Genomic DNA, 21,287 nt, shown 5'->3' on the forward strand with positions numbered 1-21,287 from the left:
TTTCAAGAGGAAATCAGGATGCCCCAGACCTAGGGAACTTTCTAAGGAAAACATACCTATAATAACAATAATGTTGTTTGAGGTTATTCTTGATGTTAATGCAAACAATTAGACATGATGTCATCTGTATCCTTGATGTTAATGAAAATAATCTTACATAATGTCAACTAGATTCGGGCAAAAAGTGTTTAAATAATAAGCCTCTGCAGACAGAGGACAGAGACGCCTCTCTCCTGCACCTGAAACAGCTGATGTGTCTCTCACTTCTTCATTCATCTCGCTGACTCCCCCTTAATTACTTTTGCCAGGAGCCAGCTTCCGGCAAACAGGGCTATAGTCTCTCTCCTCCCTCTCTCTCTCTCTCTCTCTCTCTCTCTTCTCTGTTCTCTTTCTTCCTCCCTCCCTCCTCCCTCTCTCCCTCTTTCTCTCTCTCCTCTCTCTGTTTTCTCTTTCTTCCTCCCCCCTCCCCCTCTCTCTCTCCCTCTTTCACTCTCTCTCTCTCCCTCGTTAAAATAAAATATAGATTTTCACAGCATGATGATTCTGTAAAAGCCTCTCCTGCCAGATTCTCTGAGGTCCCAGGCTCAAACCTCAGCACCACCATTAGCCAGAGATGAGCAGTGTGATTCTTTCTTTCTCACTGTGTCTCTATTTCATTAAAATAAATTTTAAAATATTTTTTAAAAATTGAGTCAACTCTATGGATTGTTTAAAGATTAAGATGAGAATAACTCTCCCTTGGGTCTGGCAACATTCCAACTTCGGTTTTACCCTCTTTGGTGCCCAAAATAACAAGGCACAGAAATGTTATGTTTTCTCAAGGAAACAGTGCAGCACACTTTAATTTTAGAATATGTATTTTTTAATTTATCTATTTGTCTGTTTTGTTGCCCTTGTTTTATTGTTGTAGTTATTATTGTTGTAGTCGTTGTTGGATAGGACAGAGAGAAATGGAGAGAAGAGGGGGGAAGACAGAGAGGGGGAGAGAAATATAGACACCTGCAGACCTGCTTCACCACTTGTGAAGTGACTCCCCTGCAGGTGGGGAGCCAGGGCTCAAACCGGGATCTTTACGCTGATCCTTGCACTTTGTACCACCTGCGCTTAACCCTCTGCACTACGGTCTGACTCCCCAATTTTAGAACATCTTAACTACTCAATATCCTTTTAGGAAAAGAAAAAAAAATGGGAAGGAGCCTTTGCTTAACTATAGGAAAATATAAGTATGACTAAAGTGAGGGAATTTAGATGATGGATAAACTATTTTTCAAATGATATTAAATGAAAAAAAAGAATTGGATATCTTTGCCTTACTAAGGTGTTTGAGCTTAGAAAAATCATTCATTTTTGGGAGTCTGGCAGTAGCACAACTGATTAAGCCCAGATGGCACAAAGCTCAAGGACTGGCATAAGAATCCTGGTTCGAGCCCCTCGGCTCCCCACCTGCAGGGGAGTCACTTCACAAGCAGTGAAGCAGGTCAGCAGGTGTCTATCTTTCTCTCCCCTCTTTGTCTAACCCCTCCTCTCTCCATTTATCTCTGTCCTATCCAACAACAACAACATCAATAATAACTACAACAATAAAACAACAAGGGCAACAAAAGGGGATAAATAAGTAAATATTAAAAAATATTTTTAAAAAATCATTAATTTTCTCTACTGACAAATGTAAAAGATAGCACAGTGGATACACCATTCACTTTCATGCTTGTAGCTCTGAAGCTCTAGGTTCAATCCCCAGAAGCATCATAAAAACAGAGAATTCAGTGAAGCAATGGTAGAAATACTATTGATGATTATGACTCTCATACCTTGGTCCAGGTGGTGGCACGCCTGGTTGAGCACACATTACAATGTGAAAGATCAGGCTTGAGTTCCCAGTCCCCACCTGCAAGAGTGGTGAAATGAGTGGTGAAATGGCTGCATGTTTCAATCTATCTATCTATCTATCTATCTATCTATCTATCTATCTACCTATCTATCTATCTCCTCATCCTCTCTCAACTTCTCTCTGTCCCTTTCTAATAGTAAATAAACATTTAATAAAGAAAATGCGTAAACTATGATACATTCACCATAAGGGATGGGTGAAACAGGATTCCCCCATTCTTGAGGTCATTATGCATAAGACACTTAATACCTTTCTTTTCCATTAGAAAAATCATGGTCGGGAGTCGGGCTGTAGCGCAGCAGGTTAAGCGCAGGTGGCGCAAAGCACAAGGACTGGCAAAAGGATCCCGGTTCGAACCCCGGCTCCCCACCTGCAGGGGAGTCGCTTCACAGGCGGTGAAGCAGGTCTGCAGGTGTCTGTCTTTCTCTCCCCCTCTCTGTCTTCCCCTCCTCTCTCCATTTCTCTCTTTCCTATCCAACAACGATGACAACAACAATAACTACAACAATAAAACAACAAGGGCAACAAAAGGGAATAAATAAATAAAATAAATATTTAAAAAAATATTAAAAAAAAGAAAAATCATGGTCACCTATTGGTGACTTAAAGAGGCTGTTAATATTACATCTCTAAGGCATTGTTTGCTTGTCTTACTCTCCATCAAGAGAATCAAGCAAGGTGAAGCTCTTTAACCAGTCTCTTCACATTTTATGCAAGCTTTTCCTGTTCGTACCCAGCCTTAAAAAGAAGGCTAACATCCACATCTCAGGAACTGTGTGTACAATGTACTGTCTGTTTACCATGAGTTGGTTTCATTCTGGCAAATACATAACATGATAAAGTATAGGGCATTTATACATTCTTTAAAAAATCCTGCCCTGGGAGTCTGGCAGTAACGCAGCGGGTTAAGCGCATGTGGCGCAAAGCGCAAGAACCAGCATAAGGATCCCAGTTCGAGCCCCCGGGTCCCCACCTGCAGGGGAGTCGCTTCACAGGTGGTGAAGCAGGTCTGCAGGTGTCTGTCTTTCTCTCCCCCTCTCTGTCTTCCCCTCCTCTCTCCATTTCTCTCTGTCCTATCCAACAAAAATGACATCAATCATAACAACAACAATAAAAAAACAATGAGGGCAACAAAAGGGAATAAATATTTTTAAAAATCCTGCCCTGAGTTCACAGCAAATGCCTCCAAATTGATATATTATTTTATACTCCTGTATCTACAACTTTCTGGGGGCATGCTCTCATTTCATAAAAACAAACAAACAAAAAACTATGACCTGTCCCCCATTCCTGCCTCAGGATGAAACTTTTATTCTCTCACTGAATTATCACAATGAAGCTTCTGTGTCTGAATGCAGTGTTGGTATGCTTCTGGGATCTCTTCTGTTAACATTGCTTGACGTTGTGGTCTATTTACATGATCTTTCTGTTACATTGATTTGATCTCACTCTCCCCGCCTGCCTCGGGGAGATTTGGCTTAGGCCTTGCTAGTTTCGGGCTTCTCCCTTCTCCCTGCCCCCTATCCTACCTACTTCTGAGTTCCTGCCGCTGCCGCTGGAGGAGAAAGTTGGAGGAGCACATTGTGTGATGATTAGGTTTTTGGACTGTTTGCCAGCTCGTGAATAAAGATTAAACTGTATTCTCCGCTCAGCCGTGTGTGCCTGGGTCTCTGTCTGTTGCCGCGAAGCTAGCCCGGCATCCTGGAGCCCGAACTCTGACAATGCAGAATCATTTCTTTTGTAGGAAAACACACAAAAAAATTAAATATGTGACTTGTGAATTATTCAAGTTCAGCAATGAACCTGAAACAGGAAATGACTCAAATGTGTGCAGGTCTTAATTCCCTGACACTGCATGACTGCATGTGCCAGAATGGTGCTCTAGTCTCTCTCTCTCTCTCTCTCTGTCTTCTCCTTCTCCCTCTCCCTCTCCCTCTCCCTCTCCCTCTCCCTCTCCCTCTCCCTCTCCCTCTCCCTCTCCTTCTCCTTCTCCTTCTCCTTCTCCTTCTTCTCCTTCTCCTTCTCCTTCTCCTTCTCCTTCTTCTTCTTCTTCTTCTTCTTCTTCTCCTTCTTCTTCTTCTTCCTCCTTCTCCTCCTCCTCCTCTTCTTCTCCTTCTCCTTCTCCTTCTCCTTCTCCTTCTCCTTCTCCTTCTCCTTCTCCTTCTCCTTCTTCTTCTTCTTCTTCTTCTTCTTCTTCTTCTTCTTCTTCTTCTTCTTCTTCTTCTCCTTCTTCTTCTTCTTCCTCCTTCTCCTCCTCCTCCTCTTCTTCTCCTTCTCCTTCTTCTTCTTCTCCTTCTCCTTCTTCTTCCTCCTTCTCCTCCTCCTCCTCTTCTTCTTCTCCTTCTCCTTCTCCTCCTTCTCCTTCTCCTTCTTCCTTTTTCTTCTTTTCTTCTTCTTCTTCTTTTTCTTCTTCTCCTCCTCCTCCTCCTCCTCCTCCTCCTCCTCCTCCTTCTCCTTCTTCTTCTCCCTTCCCTCCCTTTCCATCTCCCTCTCTCTCCCTCTCTCTCACTCATGAGGTGTCTAACAACAGATGAATGTCTGGGAAATTTGTGGTCTATGTACACAAATACTACTCCGCTATGAAGAATGTTAAAGTCACTTTCTTCACCTCATCTTCTTGGATGGAGCTTGAATGAATCATGTGAAGAGAGATCAACCAGAAAGAGAAAGGTGAATATTGGATGTTCTCACTCAAAGACGATTGAGTTGAGAAATAAGAACAGACAGAAACATAAAGAAGACCTTGGACAGGGTTTAATATATTGCATCAAAGTAGAAGACTCTGGGGGAAGTGGTATGTTCTCAGGTCATAGTGCCTGATGGTGGAGAAGGATCTAGGCTGGGGGTGAGAGTGTTTTGCAGAAAACTGAGAAAATTTACATAGGTAGCAACAACTCTCTCTAGTACTGACTCTAAACCAGTAATCTCTCAATCATATTTGAGAACCTGAGTTTAAGTCCCTGGTCCTCACCTTCAGGGCAGAACTTAATGAGTGGTGAAGCAGTGTTGCAGGTGTGTGTCTTTCTCTCGGTCACTTGTTCACAATCTCTCTCATCTACTATTCAAAAATAAGATAAGAGAAAGATAAGAGAAACGAGGTCTATTTTAGATTATATTCCAAGGGGCCCAGGACTTAACTAATTTTTGCCTGAGCCTGAAATCCATTAAAAAGTAAATAAAAATGAAAGATAAGAAAAAGAAATGATAATGACAGGAAAGGTAGAGACATAAAAGTATCATGCCTTGCAAAATAGTTTTGGTGTCAAGACTAAAACAGTAGGTAATAAAATTAATAAATAAACTTGGCAATCACTCTATACCAAGCAAGGAAGACGTGTCACATAGCTCAGGTACAGCCTCTCTCTCTCTCTCCCTCTCCCTCTCCCTCTCCCTCTCCCTCTCCCTCTCCCTCTCCCTCTCCCTCTCCCTCTCCCTTACCTGGAGCACCTACTAAGCTCCCAGACTCACCTGCTTGGATCTCCTAGAGGAAGAAACCATGGAGAAGGTATAAAATCCTCTGCAGATGTTTGATGATGAACAGTGAAGGTCTGTATATGGTCAGGAAAGCAGGAAATGAGAAACATTGGCTGCTGACCAAGAACTAAGATTTCAAAAGCAACCACCAAGCTCTGGGTTGCCATCCAAAATTTCCTAGGCTGAGGGACTGAACAGAGGAGGTATTTATAGCTCTCTGTCTGCTCATTAGGCCAATTTCCATAACTCTCCCAACCTCTGAGTATGTCATTTCCCTGTGGATCCTAATCTGGACACAAAGGGAAAGAAGTTGAAGAGGCTCTATTCCCAAGAAATCAAGCTAGAAATCTGGTGAATCCACTCTCCTCCTCCTTTTTCAAGAATTCCCTTGCTCACTGGAGTTCTTACTTGCTCTGTTCTTATCATAACTGTTGGATATTTTTATTTCCAAATCTAGGAGGTCATATATCACCAGATTAGTTCCCTGTGGTGGGGGGTTAGGTCCTGATAAAAATTATCTCTTAATAAAGGATAAAGATGTCCCCTTTCCCATAAAACCCTAGATTCTGTAAGCCTTGACTTTCTAGAGTATTTAGCAGGTCCATTAAGAGATTTATGGGTGGCAGTAGATAGCATAATGGTTATTCAAAGAGACTCTCATGTCTGAGGCTCTGAAGATCCAGGTTCAATCCCCCACACCACCATAAGCTAGAGCTGAGACGTTCTCTGATAAAAAAAAAAAGATAAATATATATATATATATATATATATATATATATATATATATATATATATGAGATCCCTGTTTGTATTACCCTCCTGGGAATATATCCTAAAGAACTAAACACACTCATCCATTTAAAGAGATCTGAGTGCACCTATGTTCATACAGCATAATGCATAGTAGCCAAAATCTGGGAGTTGTGGTCTATATACCCAATGGAATACTACTCAGCTATTAAGAATGATGAACTCACCTTCTTTACATAATCTGGAGTGGAGTTTAAAGGTATACATTGATGTGTGATCAGCAGAAATAAAAGGATGAATATAGGATGATCTCACTCATGGACAGAAGTGGAAACACCAGACAGAACTTGAGTTTATTTTGGTGTATTGCACCAAAGGACTCTGGGCAGAGGTCTTTCAGATCCTGGTTCATAATGGTGGAGGAGGACCTTGGCTGGGTGTGAGAGTGTTTTTCAGAAAACTGAGAAATTGTACACAAGTATGAAGCACTGTATTTGCTGTAGATTCCCCCCCCCCAATTAAAAAAAAGAGAGACTTTGCTGCCTGTGACACCATTGAGCAGTCATTCATTATCAAGCTTTCATTACTTATTACATGCAGTTTGGTATCCATATGGGTGAAAATTGGAATCTTTTTTTCTTTGCCCCCTTCAATTTTTATTAAATATTTCTTTCCAAGGACTCTATGTTTGTGAGTCCCTTTCATGTGTGCATCTTTGAAGCTTAGAAGGATGAAGTGAGCAAGTGATGGCTTCTGACAAGAACCCTCCCTAATCAAGATTTTTCCCAGTTCTCAAGCTCTAGGGAAGTGGTATCCAATTGGAGGGAGAGTTAGTCTTTTTGGCAAATGCTTGTAAAAATCATGGAGACATTTCTCATTTAATCAATGGAAAGATACTGCCAACATTTAGTAGACTGAACCAGGTCAGCTGTTGTAAATCCTATAACTTCTAAGATAGTCCCTACCTCAATACTTCTCCAGCAAAAAACGTCTTCAGTGATCACAGTGAGAAACATGATTCTAGATTAGAACATCAATATTATTTATGTAGCCACTAATTTATTTCCAATTCATTGTACTGTGACAATAGTTCAGAGGACAGATGTTGATGCATGGCTGTTTTTACTTTTTTATTAATGATTTAGTATTGACATAAAATCCTAAGATAATGGGTATATTTTTTATTCATTTCATAATGATCAACAAGACCACAGGATAAGAGGGGTACAACTCCACACAATTCCCACTGCTAGAGTTCCGCATCCCATCCCCTCCATAGGAAGTTTCCTATTCTTTATCCCTCTAGGAGTATGGACCCAGGGCAGTAGCGCATTGGGTTAAGTGCACGTGGCACAAAGCACAGGGACCTGCATAAGGATCCCGGTTGGAGCCCCCAGCTTCCCACCTGTAGGGAAGTGAAACAGGCGGTGAAGCAGGTCTGCAGGTGTCTGACATTCTCTTCCCCTCTCTGTCATCCCCTCCGCTCTCCATTTCTCTCTGTCCTATCCAACAAGAATGAGATCAATAACAACAACAATAATAACTACAACAACAATAAAAAACAAGGGCAGCAAAAGGGAATAAATATTTTTTTAAATGTGACTTGTGTCTCTTGTTCATTATTTCCTGTGAGCTGCATTGAAGTATCTCTTTGTTAACAAGAATGTATGGATGTGCAGAAAAATTCATACTCTTGTTCAGTTTTCTTTACTTTCGTCAGAGTTCTCTCACCACTGAACATCATAAATGAGTGTTCAAATATGTTTCTCTCTCTTCTTTGACATCGACTTTGTCTTTAGTCTTTTAGTGCCCATGTGGATCAACTAGATGATCAGACCTCAACATGCATTCTCATCTCAGTTGTAAAGACATAAGTGAATGGTGAAAACATGCTGAAAAAAACAGACTAGAAATCAGATAGAAAATTCTCATCAGAAATCTCAGAAGACATTACTTAGAGCAGAAAGTGTGGCTTGACTATAGCTTATAAATTGTGGTAAATCAGTCTTGATCTTGCAATACCCATTCAGTAGGAGTTCTCCACTGTTTTTTTTCTTCTTTCCTAATTCACATGATCCTAATATGGCATCATAAAATTATACTAAAATTGCAGAATTTCTTCTCCTGGGCTTGTCAGAGGACTCAAAGCTGCAGCCCCTCCTCTTTGGAGACTTGATCATCTCATCATGGCAATCAGGAAGAATCTTTTCAGTGCCCCCTTGATGTCTTTGTTCCTGAGACTGTAGATGAAGGGGTTCAGCATGGGGGTGACCACAGTGTACATCACTGAGGCTGGAGCACTTGAGTGGGAGCTCTCAGTGCCCAAAGAACTAATGTAGACCCCAGTAACTGTGCAGTAAAATAAGGAGACCACAGAGAGATGAGAGGCACAGGTGGAGAAAGCTTTAGACTTCCCCTGGGTTGAGGAGATTCTCAAAATGGACAAGACAATCTTAGAGTAAGAGTAGAGGATCCCAGAGACGGGCACACCACCTAGCAACACTAATGTGGAATAGATCAATATGTTATTAATGGACGTGTCAGAGCAGGCCAGTTGGAGCAGTTGATTGATTTCACAGAAAAAGTGGTTGATTTCCAAATGTATACAGAAAGACAGCCTCAGAACCATTAAGCCATGTAGCAAGGAACTCAGGACCCCTATGACCCAGCACCCCAGAACCAGTAGTCCAGAGAACCTGGGGTTCATGATGACCGTGTAGTGCAGGGGGTGACAGATGGCCACATAGCGGTCATAGGCCATCACGGTCAAGAGATAGTCATCCATATATGCAAACAGCAGGAAGAAATGCATCTGTGTGATGCAGCCCGCATAAGTGATGGCTTTGCTCTGTGTCCAGATGTTGTACAGCATCTTGGGGATGGTGGTGGAGGTGAGGCAGATGTCCACCAAGGACAGGTTGGAGAGGAAGAAGTACATGGGGGTGTGGAGGTGGGAGTCTGAGCTGACGGCCAGGATGAGGAGAAGGTTCCCCCACACAGTGAGCAGGTACATGGACAGGAAGAGCCCAAAGAGGAGAGACTGCAGCTCAGGGTCCTCTGACAAGCCCAGAAGGAGAAATTCTACAATTTTAGTGTAATTTTCTGAACCCATGTTTGGCCTGCAATGACTGGTGGTGGGAATTGTGTGGAACTGTCCCCTTCTAAACCTATAGTCTTGTCAATATTTCCATTTTAGAAATAAACAATAATCATAATAAAACTGATGGAGAACACCCACTGGATGGGGATTGTGAGAAGGAACATGGCGTGTTACATTTTATCGACAATAGTACATCAATGTACATCATTAAAATATACATTAAATTATTAAAATAGTATTAAAATATACATTAGAATGTACATCATTAAAATATGTAAAGACAGGTCCGGATAGGGGTGCACCTGGTTGAGCACACATGTTACAGTGCACAAGGACCCAGGTTCAAGTCCCCACTCCCCACCTGCAGGGGGGAAGCTTTGAGAGTGGTGGAGCACATTTGCAGGTATCTGTCACCCTCTCTGTTACCTCCCTTCCCTCTCAATTTCTGGCTGTCTCTATACAAATAATATAATATAGTATAATATAGTATAATTAATATATTATCATATAATTAATATATTATTGTATAATTAATATAATATAATTTACTTATTCTGGCCTAAGAGATATTCTCTGAGATCCGTAATTCAGAATTTCCATCTAACATGAAGTCTTTCCAGCCCAGCTTTATGTTTTTATGTTTGGGACGCAATATTTTTTGCTGCTTATGGGATCATCTTCTGAAGTCTGTCTCCTCAGTATTCCAGCGGGCAGTGAGAGAAAGAAGTCAAAGCAGATGTGATGTAGAGATGTAGAGAAACATATCTCAAGACTCCATTTATTATGCTTGTGGGTGACAGAGCTCTGGTGGGGGAAACAAAAGAAAAGATAAGTAAAAAATGCATGAGGTGGTGGTGTATAGATTTGTCCTGGACATTCAGATAACCCTGAACATAATGTGAGGATTGAGGGTGGATCTCAGGAAAGACTGAACAGGTCACACGAGAGATTTTTTCATCAAAAGATTGAGAAGGGAGAATTGATTGGAGACTAAGGAAATCCTAGTGATTGATGGGCAAAGGATCCTTTTGGCCAAGGAACACTGTGTATTCTAAGAGAAGTTCATTTTATTTTACTGTTTTTAAATGTTCTTCCATTTCCTATATATTTTTTAAGTTTTTTTCTCTTTTTTAAATATTTATTTTATTATTTATTTATTCCCTTTTGTTGCCCTTGTTGTTTTTTATTGTTGTAGTTATTATTATTGTTGCTGTCGTTGTTGGATAGGACAGAGAGAAATGGAGAGAGGAGGGGAAGACAGAGAGGAGGAGAGAAAGACAGACACCTGCAGACCTGCTTCACCGCCTGGGAAGTGACTCCCCTGCAGGTGGGGAGCCGGGATTCAAACCAGGATCCTTATGCCGGTCCTTGTGCTTTGCGCCACCTGCGCTTAACCCACCATTTCCTATATTTTTATTTTTTTAATTATCTTTAATTATTTATTGGATAGAGACAGCCAGAAATCAAGAGGGGGAAAGGGTGATAGAGAGGGGGAGAGACAGAGAGACACCTGCAGCCCTGCTTCACCACTTGCAAAGCTTCCCCCTGCAGGTGGGACCAGGGGCTCCAACATGGGTCCTTGAGCACTGTAACAAGCGCACTCAACCAGGTGTGCCATCACCTGGCCCCATTTTATTTTACTTTAATTTTATTTTGACCTCCAGGGTCATCACTGGGGCTCGCTACCATCACCATGAATCCACTGACTGCTCCCAGAGGCCATCTTTTTATTTTTTTCTTTTTCTATTTTATTATAACAGAGAGAGTTTGACAGAGAAATTGGAGACAAGAAATGGAAATAGAAATGACACGGGATTGGGGCGGTAGCACAGCGGGTTAAGCGCAGATGGCGCAAAGGGCAAGGACCGGCGGAAGGATCCCGGTTCGAGCCCCCGGCTCCCCACCTGCAGGGGAGTCACTTCCCAGGCGGTGAAGCAGGTCTGCAGGTGTCTGTCTTTCTCTCCCCCTCTCTGTCTTCTCCTCCTCTCTCCATTTCTCTCTGTCAACAATGACGACAACAATAATAAACAAGGGCAACAAAAGGGAATAAATAAATAAATAAATAAATATTTTTTAAAAAGACTAAAAAAAGAGAGAGACACCTGGGACTCGCATTTTAGTCCCTCGTCCCGCCAGCAGGGGGAAAGCTTCATGAGTGGTGAAGCAGGGCTGTAGGTGTCTGTCTTTCTGTCTCTTTCCCTCTCTGTCTCTGCCTTCCTCTGCATTCTGGGCTGTCTCTATCAAATAAATAAAGATAATACAAAAAAAAATTTTTTTTAAAGACACCTGCTGACCTGTTTCACCTCTTGTGAAGCATCCTTCCTGAACATGAGGAACCAAGGATCTCATACCCAATTTCTTTTTTTTTTTTTTTAATTTTTTATTTAAGAAAGGATTAGTGAACAAAAGCATAAGGTAGGAGGGGTACAACTCCACACAATTCCCACCACCCAATCCCCATAACCCACCCCCTCCCATGGTAGTTTTCCCATTCTCTATCCCTCTGGGAGCATGGACCCAGGGTCGTTGAGGGTTGCAGAAGGTAGAAGGTCTGGCTTCTGTAATTGCTTCCCCGCTGAACATGGGCGTTGACTGGTCGGTCCATACCCCCAGTCTGCCTCTCTCTTTCCCTAGTAGGGTGTGACTCTGGGGAAGCTGAGCTCCAGGACACATTGGTGGGGTCTTCAATCCAGGGAAGCCTAGCCAGCATCCTGGTGGCATCTGGAACCTCTCATACCCAATTTCTTACACGTGGTAATATGTGCTCAACTGAGTCCTCCTTCACTCTCTAACCCCCCCCACAAATTAATTAATTAATTAATTAATTTAATGGGTTTAGAAAGAAAAGTACAACCACTGAAAATTTAAATTTCCCCACTCATTTTGTTGGAAACCCATACGTTCCCACTCTTCTTATTCCTCTGAAAGGGTAAATCACACTTAAAACTGGTGGTAGGCCAATGTGTCCTGGAGCTCCGCTTCCCCAGAGCCCTTCCCCACTAGGGAAAGAGAGAGGCAGGCTGGGAGTATGGATCAGCCAGTCAACCCCCATGTTCAGCAGGGAAGCAATTACAGAAGCCAGACCTTCAACCTTCTACATCCCACAATGACCTTGGATCCATACTCCCACAGGGTTAAAGAATAGGAAAGTTAGCAGGGGAGAGGAAGGGATACAGAGTTCTGGTGGTGAGAATTGTGTGGAGTTGTATCCCTCTTATCCTATGGTTTAGTTAATGTTTCGTTTTTATATATAAAAACATTTAAAGAAAAAAACTGGCGGTAAGTTTTGTTCTAGGTGGAATATTAAAAGGAAGCCCGGGAAAGAGACTATTAAGACCTGAAAATCATTTATGCTTTCTTTTTTTCACTAAATATAATTTTCTTTCTTTCTAGTCACCTCCCCAGAGCCCTGCCCCATTAGGGAAAGAGGGAAACAGGCTGGGGGTATGGATCCACCTGCCAGTGTCCATGTCCAGTGGAGAAGCCATTACAGAAGCCAGACCCTTCCATCTTCTGCACCCCATAAGGACCCTGGGTCTATACTCCCAGAAGGATAAAAAAAAAAAAAAAGAGGGAAACTTTTGATGAAGAGGATGGGACTATAACTCTGCTCATGAGAACTGTACAGAATTGCACCCCTCTTATGTCACAATCTTGTCAATCATTAAATCAAAAATAAAGTTAAAAATAGTCCATACTCCCAGAGGGGGATAAGTCTTAGGGGGGAGATGACTATAGTGCTCTGAGTCACAATTCCATCAAGACCCTGAGAGACAAAAGGAAAAAGACATTCAGAAGTAGTAACACTTGCAGTTGTGACTTTGAATGAAATAGGGGATAGGACCATGGAAAAAAATAGGCAAATGAATATAATTACAGTCAGATAGTTATAGAAATAATAGTCAACCCTTACCTGTGCCCTTGGGAGAACTACCACAGTTTCCAATGGAGGGAATGGGATTAGCCAACTCTGCTGGTGGGAAAGGTATGGAATTGTACTCCTGTTACCTTGCAATTTTTGAAATCAATGTTAAATCACAAATAAAACAAATAACTGAAAACAGAATCTAGTTTCTACCTTTCTAGTTCCTTCCCACATCTACCTGTATGAAATCTGACCTTTTTTTAATATTTATTTATTTATTCCCTTTTTGTTGCCCTTGGTTTGCTGTTGTTGTTGTAGTTAACATTGTTATTGATGTCGTTGTTGGATAGGACAGAGAACAATGGAGAGAGGAGGGGAAGACAGAGAGAGGGAGAGAAAGATAGACACCTGCGGACCTGCTTCATTGCCTGTGAAGCGACTCCCCTGCATGTGAGGCGCCAGGGAGCTTGAACCTGGATCCTTCCACCAAGTCCTTGTGCTTTGCGCCATATGCACTTACTTAACCAACTGCGCTACCGCCCAACTCCCGAAATCTGACTTTTTATGGGAGACAAGGAGGTTGGTTGACAGAATAAATAAGTCTGTGCTTGAAGGTTGTCAGTAAAGATCGATTCCTCTTGGCCAAAGCTGGTGTGACAGAGTTTGACTCTATGATTCAAAGGACAGAGAACCCATATTCAGAGCCTGACTTATATTGGGCAGAAGTGTTTCTTTTTTTATCTGCCTCCAGGGTTATCACTGGGGTTTAGCACCTGCACTATGAATCCACTGCTCCTAGTGGACACATTTTTTTCTGTTTTACTGGATAGAAACAGAGAGAAACTGAGAGAGGAGGGAGAGATAGAGAGGGAAAGACAGACACCTGCAGACCTGCTTCACTGCCTGTGAAGCGACTCCCCTGCAGGAAGGGATCTCGGGGCTTGAATCTTGATCTTTCTGTGGGTCCTCATGCTTTGTACTATGTGCTGTTATCGCTGTGTGCCATTGGCTGGGTCCCCCCAGAAAAGTATTTCTGTGAGCTCAGACCTATAGGGATGTAGAAGTTACATAGGCTCCTTAGCTGAATATGGTCCCCAGATCCAATCAATGGGTTTACAGTCAACAATATTTATACACCTTTCCCATATTTGGGGGCTACTCTATTCCCTGATCCAGCTTTCTAGTCATTTTTACAACTATTGTTGGACCCCAGACAATACCTTGGATCCACCTGCATGTTAACTGATAGACCCAGGCAAAAACTACTAAAGTCATGGGCCCTTTGGAATATACCTAAAATAGACTACTGGCTTTTTCCACAATGGAGAACCCAAATCTTCAACTGCAATATTCCAGCCTTTAGGTTCATGATAAGTCAACAATTTGTTCTGCTTTCCATCTTAACTCTTCTTTCAGGCACCAGGTTCCAGATGCTACCATGATACCAACCAGACTTCCCTGGAAAGATGACTTTACTCCTGGGAAAAATGTCACATATCAGACAGGACAGTAGCAACAAATGCAGAAGAGGTTGTGGGGACAAAGAAACTCTCCTGCACTGCCAATGGGAATGTAAATTGGTCCAAGTCCTGCAGAGAGCAGTCTGGAGAACTCTCAGAAGAGGACCTATCCTATGACCCTCAATTCCTTTCCTGGGGATATATCCTCAGGAACCCAACACACCCATCCAAAAATATTTGTGTACACCTATGTTCATAACAGCACAATTTGTAATAGTCAAAACCTGGAAGTAACCCAAGGGTCCAACAACAGATGAGTGGCTGAGCAAGTTTAGGTCTAGATGCACAATGGAATACTACTCAACTGTGAAGAATAATGAATCCACTTCCTTCCCCTATTCTTGCATAGAGCTTGAAGGACTCATGTTCACTGAGATCAACCATAAAGAGGAGGAGGAATATGGGATGATCCCACTCATGGACAGAAGTTGAGAAATAAGAACAGAAGGGTAACACAAAGTAGAACATGAACTGGGTTTGGTGTATCACATAAAAGGAAAGGATTCTGGGCCTGTGGGTGGGGTCTTTCAAGTTCTGGTGCATGATGACAGAGGAGAGCCTAGACTTGGATGACAGTGTTTTGCAGAGAACTGAGAAATTTTTTACGTATAGACTAACAGTGTTATTTACTGTCTACTATAAGCCATTAATTAATGATTTAAAAAGAAGAAATCATCCAAGCGGCCATGATTAACATTTTTGTGATGTGAAGCTTCTTACTAAGTGAATCTCAAGAGTGATATGTGTCACACCAGTAACTACAGAAATAGATGAAATGCACAGCATTGTAAGGTGGGAGTTGGGCAACAGAAATGGTAAAAGACTTATAAATCAGTTGAAAGAGCAACTGTGTGGAATTAAAAAAAACTCAACTGATGAGACCTAGCGGTGCTGCACCCAGTTAAGTGCACAAGTACTAAACTTTAGGATATGTGCAAAGATCCCAATTTGAGCCCCAGCTCCCCACCTGCCACCAGATGCTTCACGGGTGGTGAAGTAGGTCTGCAGGTGTCTCTCTTTCTCTCCCTATCTCCCCCTTACCCCTCAATTTCTCTCTGTCTTAGCAAAGGAAAAAAAGAAAAGACCACCAGAAAAAAAAAAAAAGAAAAGAAAAGGCCACTAGAAGTGGTGGATTCATAGTCCTGGCATCCAGTCATGGCATAAATAAATATATATAAAAGAAAACCTCAGTTGAAATCTTGTATCTACTACTCATATACCGCTAACTACTCATATACCGCTAGACCTTGTAGACAAAATTTCTTCTGTTGAATATTAATATCCCTACTGTCTTAAAAAGTAGAATCCAGGGAGTCGGGCTGTAGAGCAGAGGGTTAAGCGCAGGTGGCGCAAAGCACAAGGACCTGCATAAGGATCCCAGTTCGAGCAGGGGAGTTGCTTCACAGGCGGTGAAGCAGGTGTGCAGGTGTCTGTCTTTCTCTCCTCCTCTCTGTCTTCCCCTCTTCTCTCCATTTCTCTCTGTCCTATCCAACAACGACAACAACAATAATAACTACAACAATAAAACAACAAGGGCAACAAAAGGAATAAATAAATAAAATAAATATTTTTTTAAAAAGTAGAATCCACCTCCCCATTTTTCTGTCTCTACCCAAAATAAATCAGCTAAATAAAAAATAAAATATTAAACATGACTTGAATCATAGTTGATTTATACTAGACTCCTGCACTTGATTTGATTGAAGTTATAGACTAGTGCAGGTACTTGGGACTGGGAAAGAGGCAAGACTGATTTAGAATTGGATGAGGAAGACAAGTAGACAACAAAAGTCTCTGAAATAGATTCTACCAGAAAGAATAAAATCCTTCAGAAAGGAAGAAATGGGAACTTTGTTTTATCCTCACATCGTATCTTGGACAATCAGCCTAATTTTCTCCAACTACAGTAGAAATGGGCTGTTCATATGAGTATTCTGACTGTTAACAATGTTATTACTCTAGTTGCATCCAGTCATAAAGGAAGAGGAAGTTAATATCACCAAGCTTGGGCTATCTATTCTCTCATCATGGCTGAAGTGTGTGGGTTCCCTGACTCACCTGGTTGGAGCCTCTGAGTGGACAGTGGTCTTGTAGAAATGCAAACTCCTCCTTGGATAATGAAGGCAGATGCTAGCTTTCCAAACTGGATAGCAGAAAAGACTGACTTCTGAGTTCTCATGGAAGATTGAAGACTGTTAGGACGAGTGAGCATTGCCTGTCCTGTGGAGTTCAAGGTCACACAGGCTGAGGGACTGAGCAGAGGAGATATTTACAGCTCCTTGGGTCTGTTCATTAGTCACTATCTCCGTTGTTCTCCATCCCCCCCCCAAGTTTATGTGTTTCCCCATGGACCTTGGTCTGGGAAGAACAGTTTTCCTACTGACAGTATCCCAAGTGACCAGTTTGGAAGGCAGATGAATCATTATCTCTTCCATTTAATAATCTTGCCTACTTTCCAACAGGCAAACGTTCTAATATTGTAGGTACAGATAGTTACATGATAGATGACAGAAATAGATGATAGCGATAGATGACACATAGATGACAAATATAAATAAGTCGTAGATAGATGATTGATATATGGTAGGTAGATTAGGTAGATAGATATAAATAGATCATAGATGTACAAATATCAGTGGCATTTCTTTTTGCAAATATTAAGTCTGAAGAAGAGGATATCCAGAAATCACTCCTCTTCACAGTCACAGCAAAATCAATAAAATATCTAGGAATAAACCTGACCACAGAAGTGAAAGACTTGTGTACTGAAAACTATGAGTCACTGAAGAAATTAGAAAATGATACCAAGAAATGGAAAGACATCCCATGCTCAAGGAATGGAAGAAGTAATATCATCAAAATGAATATTTTCCCCAGATCCATATATAAATTTAATGTGATACCCATCAAAGTTCCACCAAGCTTTTTTAAGAGAATAGAACAAAAATTACAATCATTTATCTGGAACCAGAAAACACCTAAAATCTTGAGGAAAAGAAACAGAAATGGGGGAGTCGGGCTGTAGTGCAGCGGGCTAAGCGCAGGTGGCGCAAAACACAAGGACCGGCATAAGGATCCCGGTTCGAACCCCGGCTCCCCACCTGCAGGGGAGTCGCTTCACAGGCGGTGAAGCAGGTCTGCAGGTGTCTATCTTTCTCTCCTCCTCTCTGTCTTCCCCTCCCTCTCTCCATTTCTCTCTGTCCTATCCAACAACGACAACAACAATAATAACTACAACAATAAAACAACAAGGGCAACAAAAGGGAATAAATAAATAAAATAAATATTAAAAAATTAAATAAAAAAATTATTTAAAAAAAGAAACAGAAATGGAGGCATTACACTCCCAGATCTCAAATTATATTATAAGGCTGTCATCATCAAAACAACCTGGTACTGCAACAAAAATATGCACACAGACCAGTGGAACAGAATTGAAAGCCCAGAACTAAACCCCGACACCTATGGATATCTAATCTTTGATAAGGGGGCCCAAAGTATAAAATGGAGAAAGGAAGGTCTCTTCAATAAATGGTGCTGGGCCAGGTTCCAGGTGTCATCAGGATGCCGGCCAGACTTCCCTGGATTGAAGACACCACCAATGTGTCCTGGAGCTCAGCTTCCCCAGAGACCCATCCTACTAGGGAAAGAGAGAGGCAGACTGGGAGTATGGACCGACCAGTCAACGCCCATGTTCAACGAGGAAGCAATTACAGAAGCCAGACCTTCTACCTTCTGCAACCCTCAATGACCCTGGGTCCATGCTCCCAGAGAGATAGAGAATGGGAAAGCTATCAGGGGAGGGGGTGGGTTATGGAGATTGGGTGGCGGGAATTCTGTGGAGTTGTACCCCTCCTACCCTATGGTTTTGTTAATTAATCCTTTCTTTAATTAAAAAAAAAATAAAATAAAATTTAAAAAAATGGTGCTGGGAAAACTGGGTTGAAAAAATGCTTTATCTTCCCTACCACCTCCAGGGCCACATGAGTGAGGTTCTCAGGTGCTTTGTGTGGCAGAAAAATGTCATCATTGTTAGGTTGAATCTTCCTTCTTCAACAAGGAATAATGTGTACATTTGGTATATGACCTCATTTCTAACATATCAATTACTATCCCCACACAGTCAGTGAATGATTCTTGTCCACAGAGCAAATATAAGACTGCAGTGTTAAAGAGCCCAGTCCCTCAGTTCAAGCCCCCGGCTCCCCATGAAGCAGGGGAATCGCTTCACATATGGTGAAGCAGGTCTGCAGATGTCTATCATTCTCTCTCCTTCTATATCTCCCTGTCCTGCCTTAATTTCTCTTTTCTATCCAATAAAAAAGGGCACTGGGAGCAGAGGATTCATACTGCAGGCTCCGGGCCCCAGCAATAACCCTGGAGGGCAAAAGGGGGCTCAGTGCTCCACATCATGTGTGTTAAAACTGAATTTTCAAAATCAAGGATTAGCAGAAACCCACACTCTCCCAAACAGTGCTCATGCTTGCTTTGGATTTTCAATACTTAGTTTTCAATACATTTTTATATTATCCATATTCGTTAATTGGATAGAAACAGCCAGAAACCAAGAGGGAAGGAGATGATAAAGAGGGAGAGAGACATAAAGACACCTGAAGTCCCACTTTACCACTCTTGCCCCGGCAGGTGGGGACCAGAGGCTTGAACCTGGGTCCTTGCACATTGTAATATGTGCACTCAGTCAGGTGCACCACCACCTGCCCCCTTCAATACTTACTTATTTAATTTTTCCCACATCATTTTATTGAGGGAGAGGGAATTATTGTTTACAATACAGTTCTCGACATAAGGATAGTTTCTCAACTTTCCATGACAGGTTTATCTGAAGCTCCAGGTTGATCCATTTTTAACCATCTGGTACCAGAAATCCAATGACCTCTCTACTGCCTCCAACCTCTTTCTTGCTGGAGAATAGGCCCACTGTCCCAGAAAGTCCAGGCCATTGTTTCCATGAGGTCCAAGCAAGTTGACCCCCAATTATCCCTTCAGGTTGAGACTGGTTCCCCCAGTCTCTGGAATTTATGATGGCTGGACCCCAGGACATAGGTGCCTTTCTATACATGCCACCTCCCCCCTTCCTTCTTTAATTAAAATCCATGGATTACTGTGGTTAATTAACCTGAAAACCATCAGCAAACATCCTGATTGCGCAGCTGCCTCACCTGCTGCTCTAAAGTGCCTGCGATTTACCTCCAGAAAAATGTACATTGTAAAGCTTATGATCAAACAGTCTGTTGGTCAAAATGTAACTGTGCATTGTGTTGCTCTGTGTTTGGGTTCATGGATACCCCAAACCTTCACCCTGAGTTATGACCTATATTTACCTGCTTTTTCTTTCAATAAACGAAGTGCCCTACTGAGGTCTTCCCAGGGCTGACTGCTTGTCTCCTGCACACTTGGCTCTCAGCACACTGAACTACCCCCCAGGACACCTGGGGGCTGCTTTTGACCCCCATCTCCCAACAGACAGGGAGACGGGTGGACCCAGAGCAAGCCTGCACTTTCTCCTCTAGAGTGTTTGTTTAGGAAAGCTTTCAAGGGAGGAGATGGAATATGGAGTGCTGGTGGTGGGAATTGTGTGGAATTGTACCCTTCTTATCCTGTGGCCCTGTCAATATTTCCCTTTTTATAAATGAAAAATTTAAAAAACACTATAATAAATCTGATCAGCTGTTTGACCTAGAAAATAGACTCCCACTGTTAATTGAAAAGAAAGATTTGAGGGACTGGTTGGTGTCACTTCTGGTTGAGCACACGTTACAGGGCTCAAGGACCCGGGTTTGAGCCCCTGGTCCCCCACCTGCAGGGAGAAAGCTTTGCAAGTGGTGAAGTAGGACTGCAGGTGTCTCTCTTTCTCTCTCCCTCTCAGTCTCCCCTACTGTCTCAATTTCTGGCTATGTCTATCCAATAAATAAAGATGATAAAAAAATTTTTTTTAAAAAGAAGGATTTGGAATACCTTTGGTCTTTCTGAAAGTTGATAAATTGATTTTAGACTCACAGTATTCTTGGAAAAGCCAAGATCACCCAGAGGATTTCAGTTATTACCAGGATTACGTTATGCATGGCAGCTGGTGAGGTGAGTATTTATTTCACTGTAATTCATATTGAGAAACTGATTTCCTTTGTGTAACAAAAGAGTAATTGTAAGTTTTACTTTAATGAGCTGAGGTCACTGTTACTCTATTGTGAACTCAAGGCATACAACACATAGAAGACAGATCAAACACTTAAGTATAATTTTAGAAATATAGAAGACTGAGCCCTGCTTATTGTTATCAGGTGCCAAAATCATCTCAATTTGATTTTAAAAAATCTCAGGGGGGTCAGCGGTAGCTCAGTGGGTTGAACACACATGCCGCAAAGTGCAAGGACCGGCTTGAGAATCCTGGTTCGCACCCCCTGGCTCCCCACCTGCAGGGGGATCACTTCACAGGCGGTGAAGCGGGTCTACAGGTGTTTATCTTTCTCTCCCCCCTCTCTGTTTCCCCTCCTCTCTCCATTTCTCTCAGTCCTAGACAACAATAACATCAATGGCAACAATAACAACAACAACAAGGGCAACAAAAAAAGAAAATGAGAAAAAATGGTCTCCAGGAGCAGTGGATTTGTGTTGCAGGCACCAAGCTCCAGTGATAACCCTGGAGGCCAAAAAAAAAAAAAAAATCTG

General features: G+C 42.1%; 2 protein-coding genes across 3 annotated transcripts in view; one reads left to right on the top strand and one right to left on the bottom strand.

The window, feature by feature from the left end:
* The window catches only part of LOC132535528 (zinc finger protein 678-like), a 307,284-nt gene that overhangs the window by 47,934 nt on the left and 238,063 nt on the right, over window positions 1-21,287 (top strand). The window contains exon 5 of one of the 2 annotated variants that reach the window (XR_009547311.1): window positions 11,043-11,061. The exons of the other annotated variant lie outside the window; for it this stretch is intronic. The gene's annotated coding sequence lies outside the window, so the exon portion shown is untranslated. Of the gene's footprint in view, window positions 1-11,042; window positions 11,062-21,287 lie in introns of those variants that run through there. 2 annotated transcript variants of the gene reach the window in all.
* On the bottom strand, window positions 8,292-9,227 carry LOC103116138 (olfactory receptor 7A10-like). The gene has a single exon (XM_007526001.1). The coding sequence runs from the start codon at window positions 9,225-9,227 to the stop codon at window positions 8,292-8,294; it is 936 nt and encodes a 311-aa protein (XP_007526063.1).

The sequence above is a fragment of the Erinaceus europaeus genome, chromosome 23 (genome assembly GCF_950295315.1).
Source record: "Erinaceus europaeus chromosome 23, mEriEur2.1, whole genome shotgun sequence".
Classification (NCBI taxonomy): Eukaryota; Metazoa; Chordata; class Mammalia; order Eulipotyphla; family Erinaceidae; genus Erinaceus; species Erinaceus europaeus.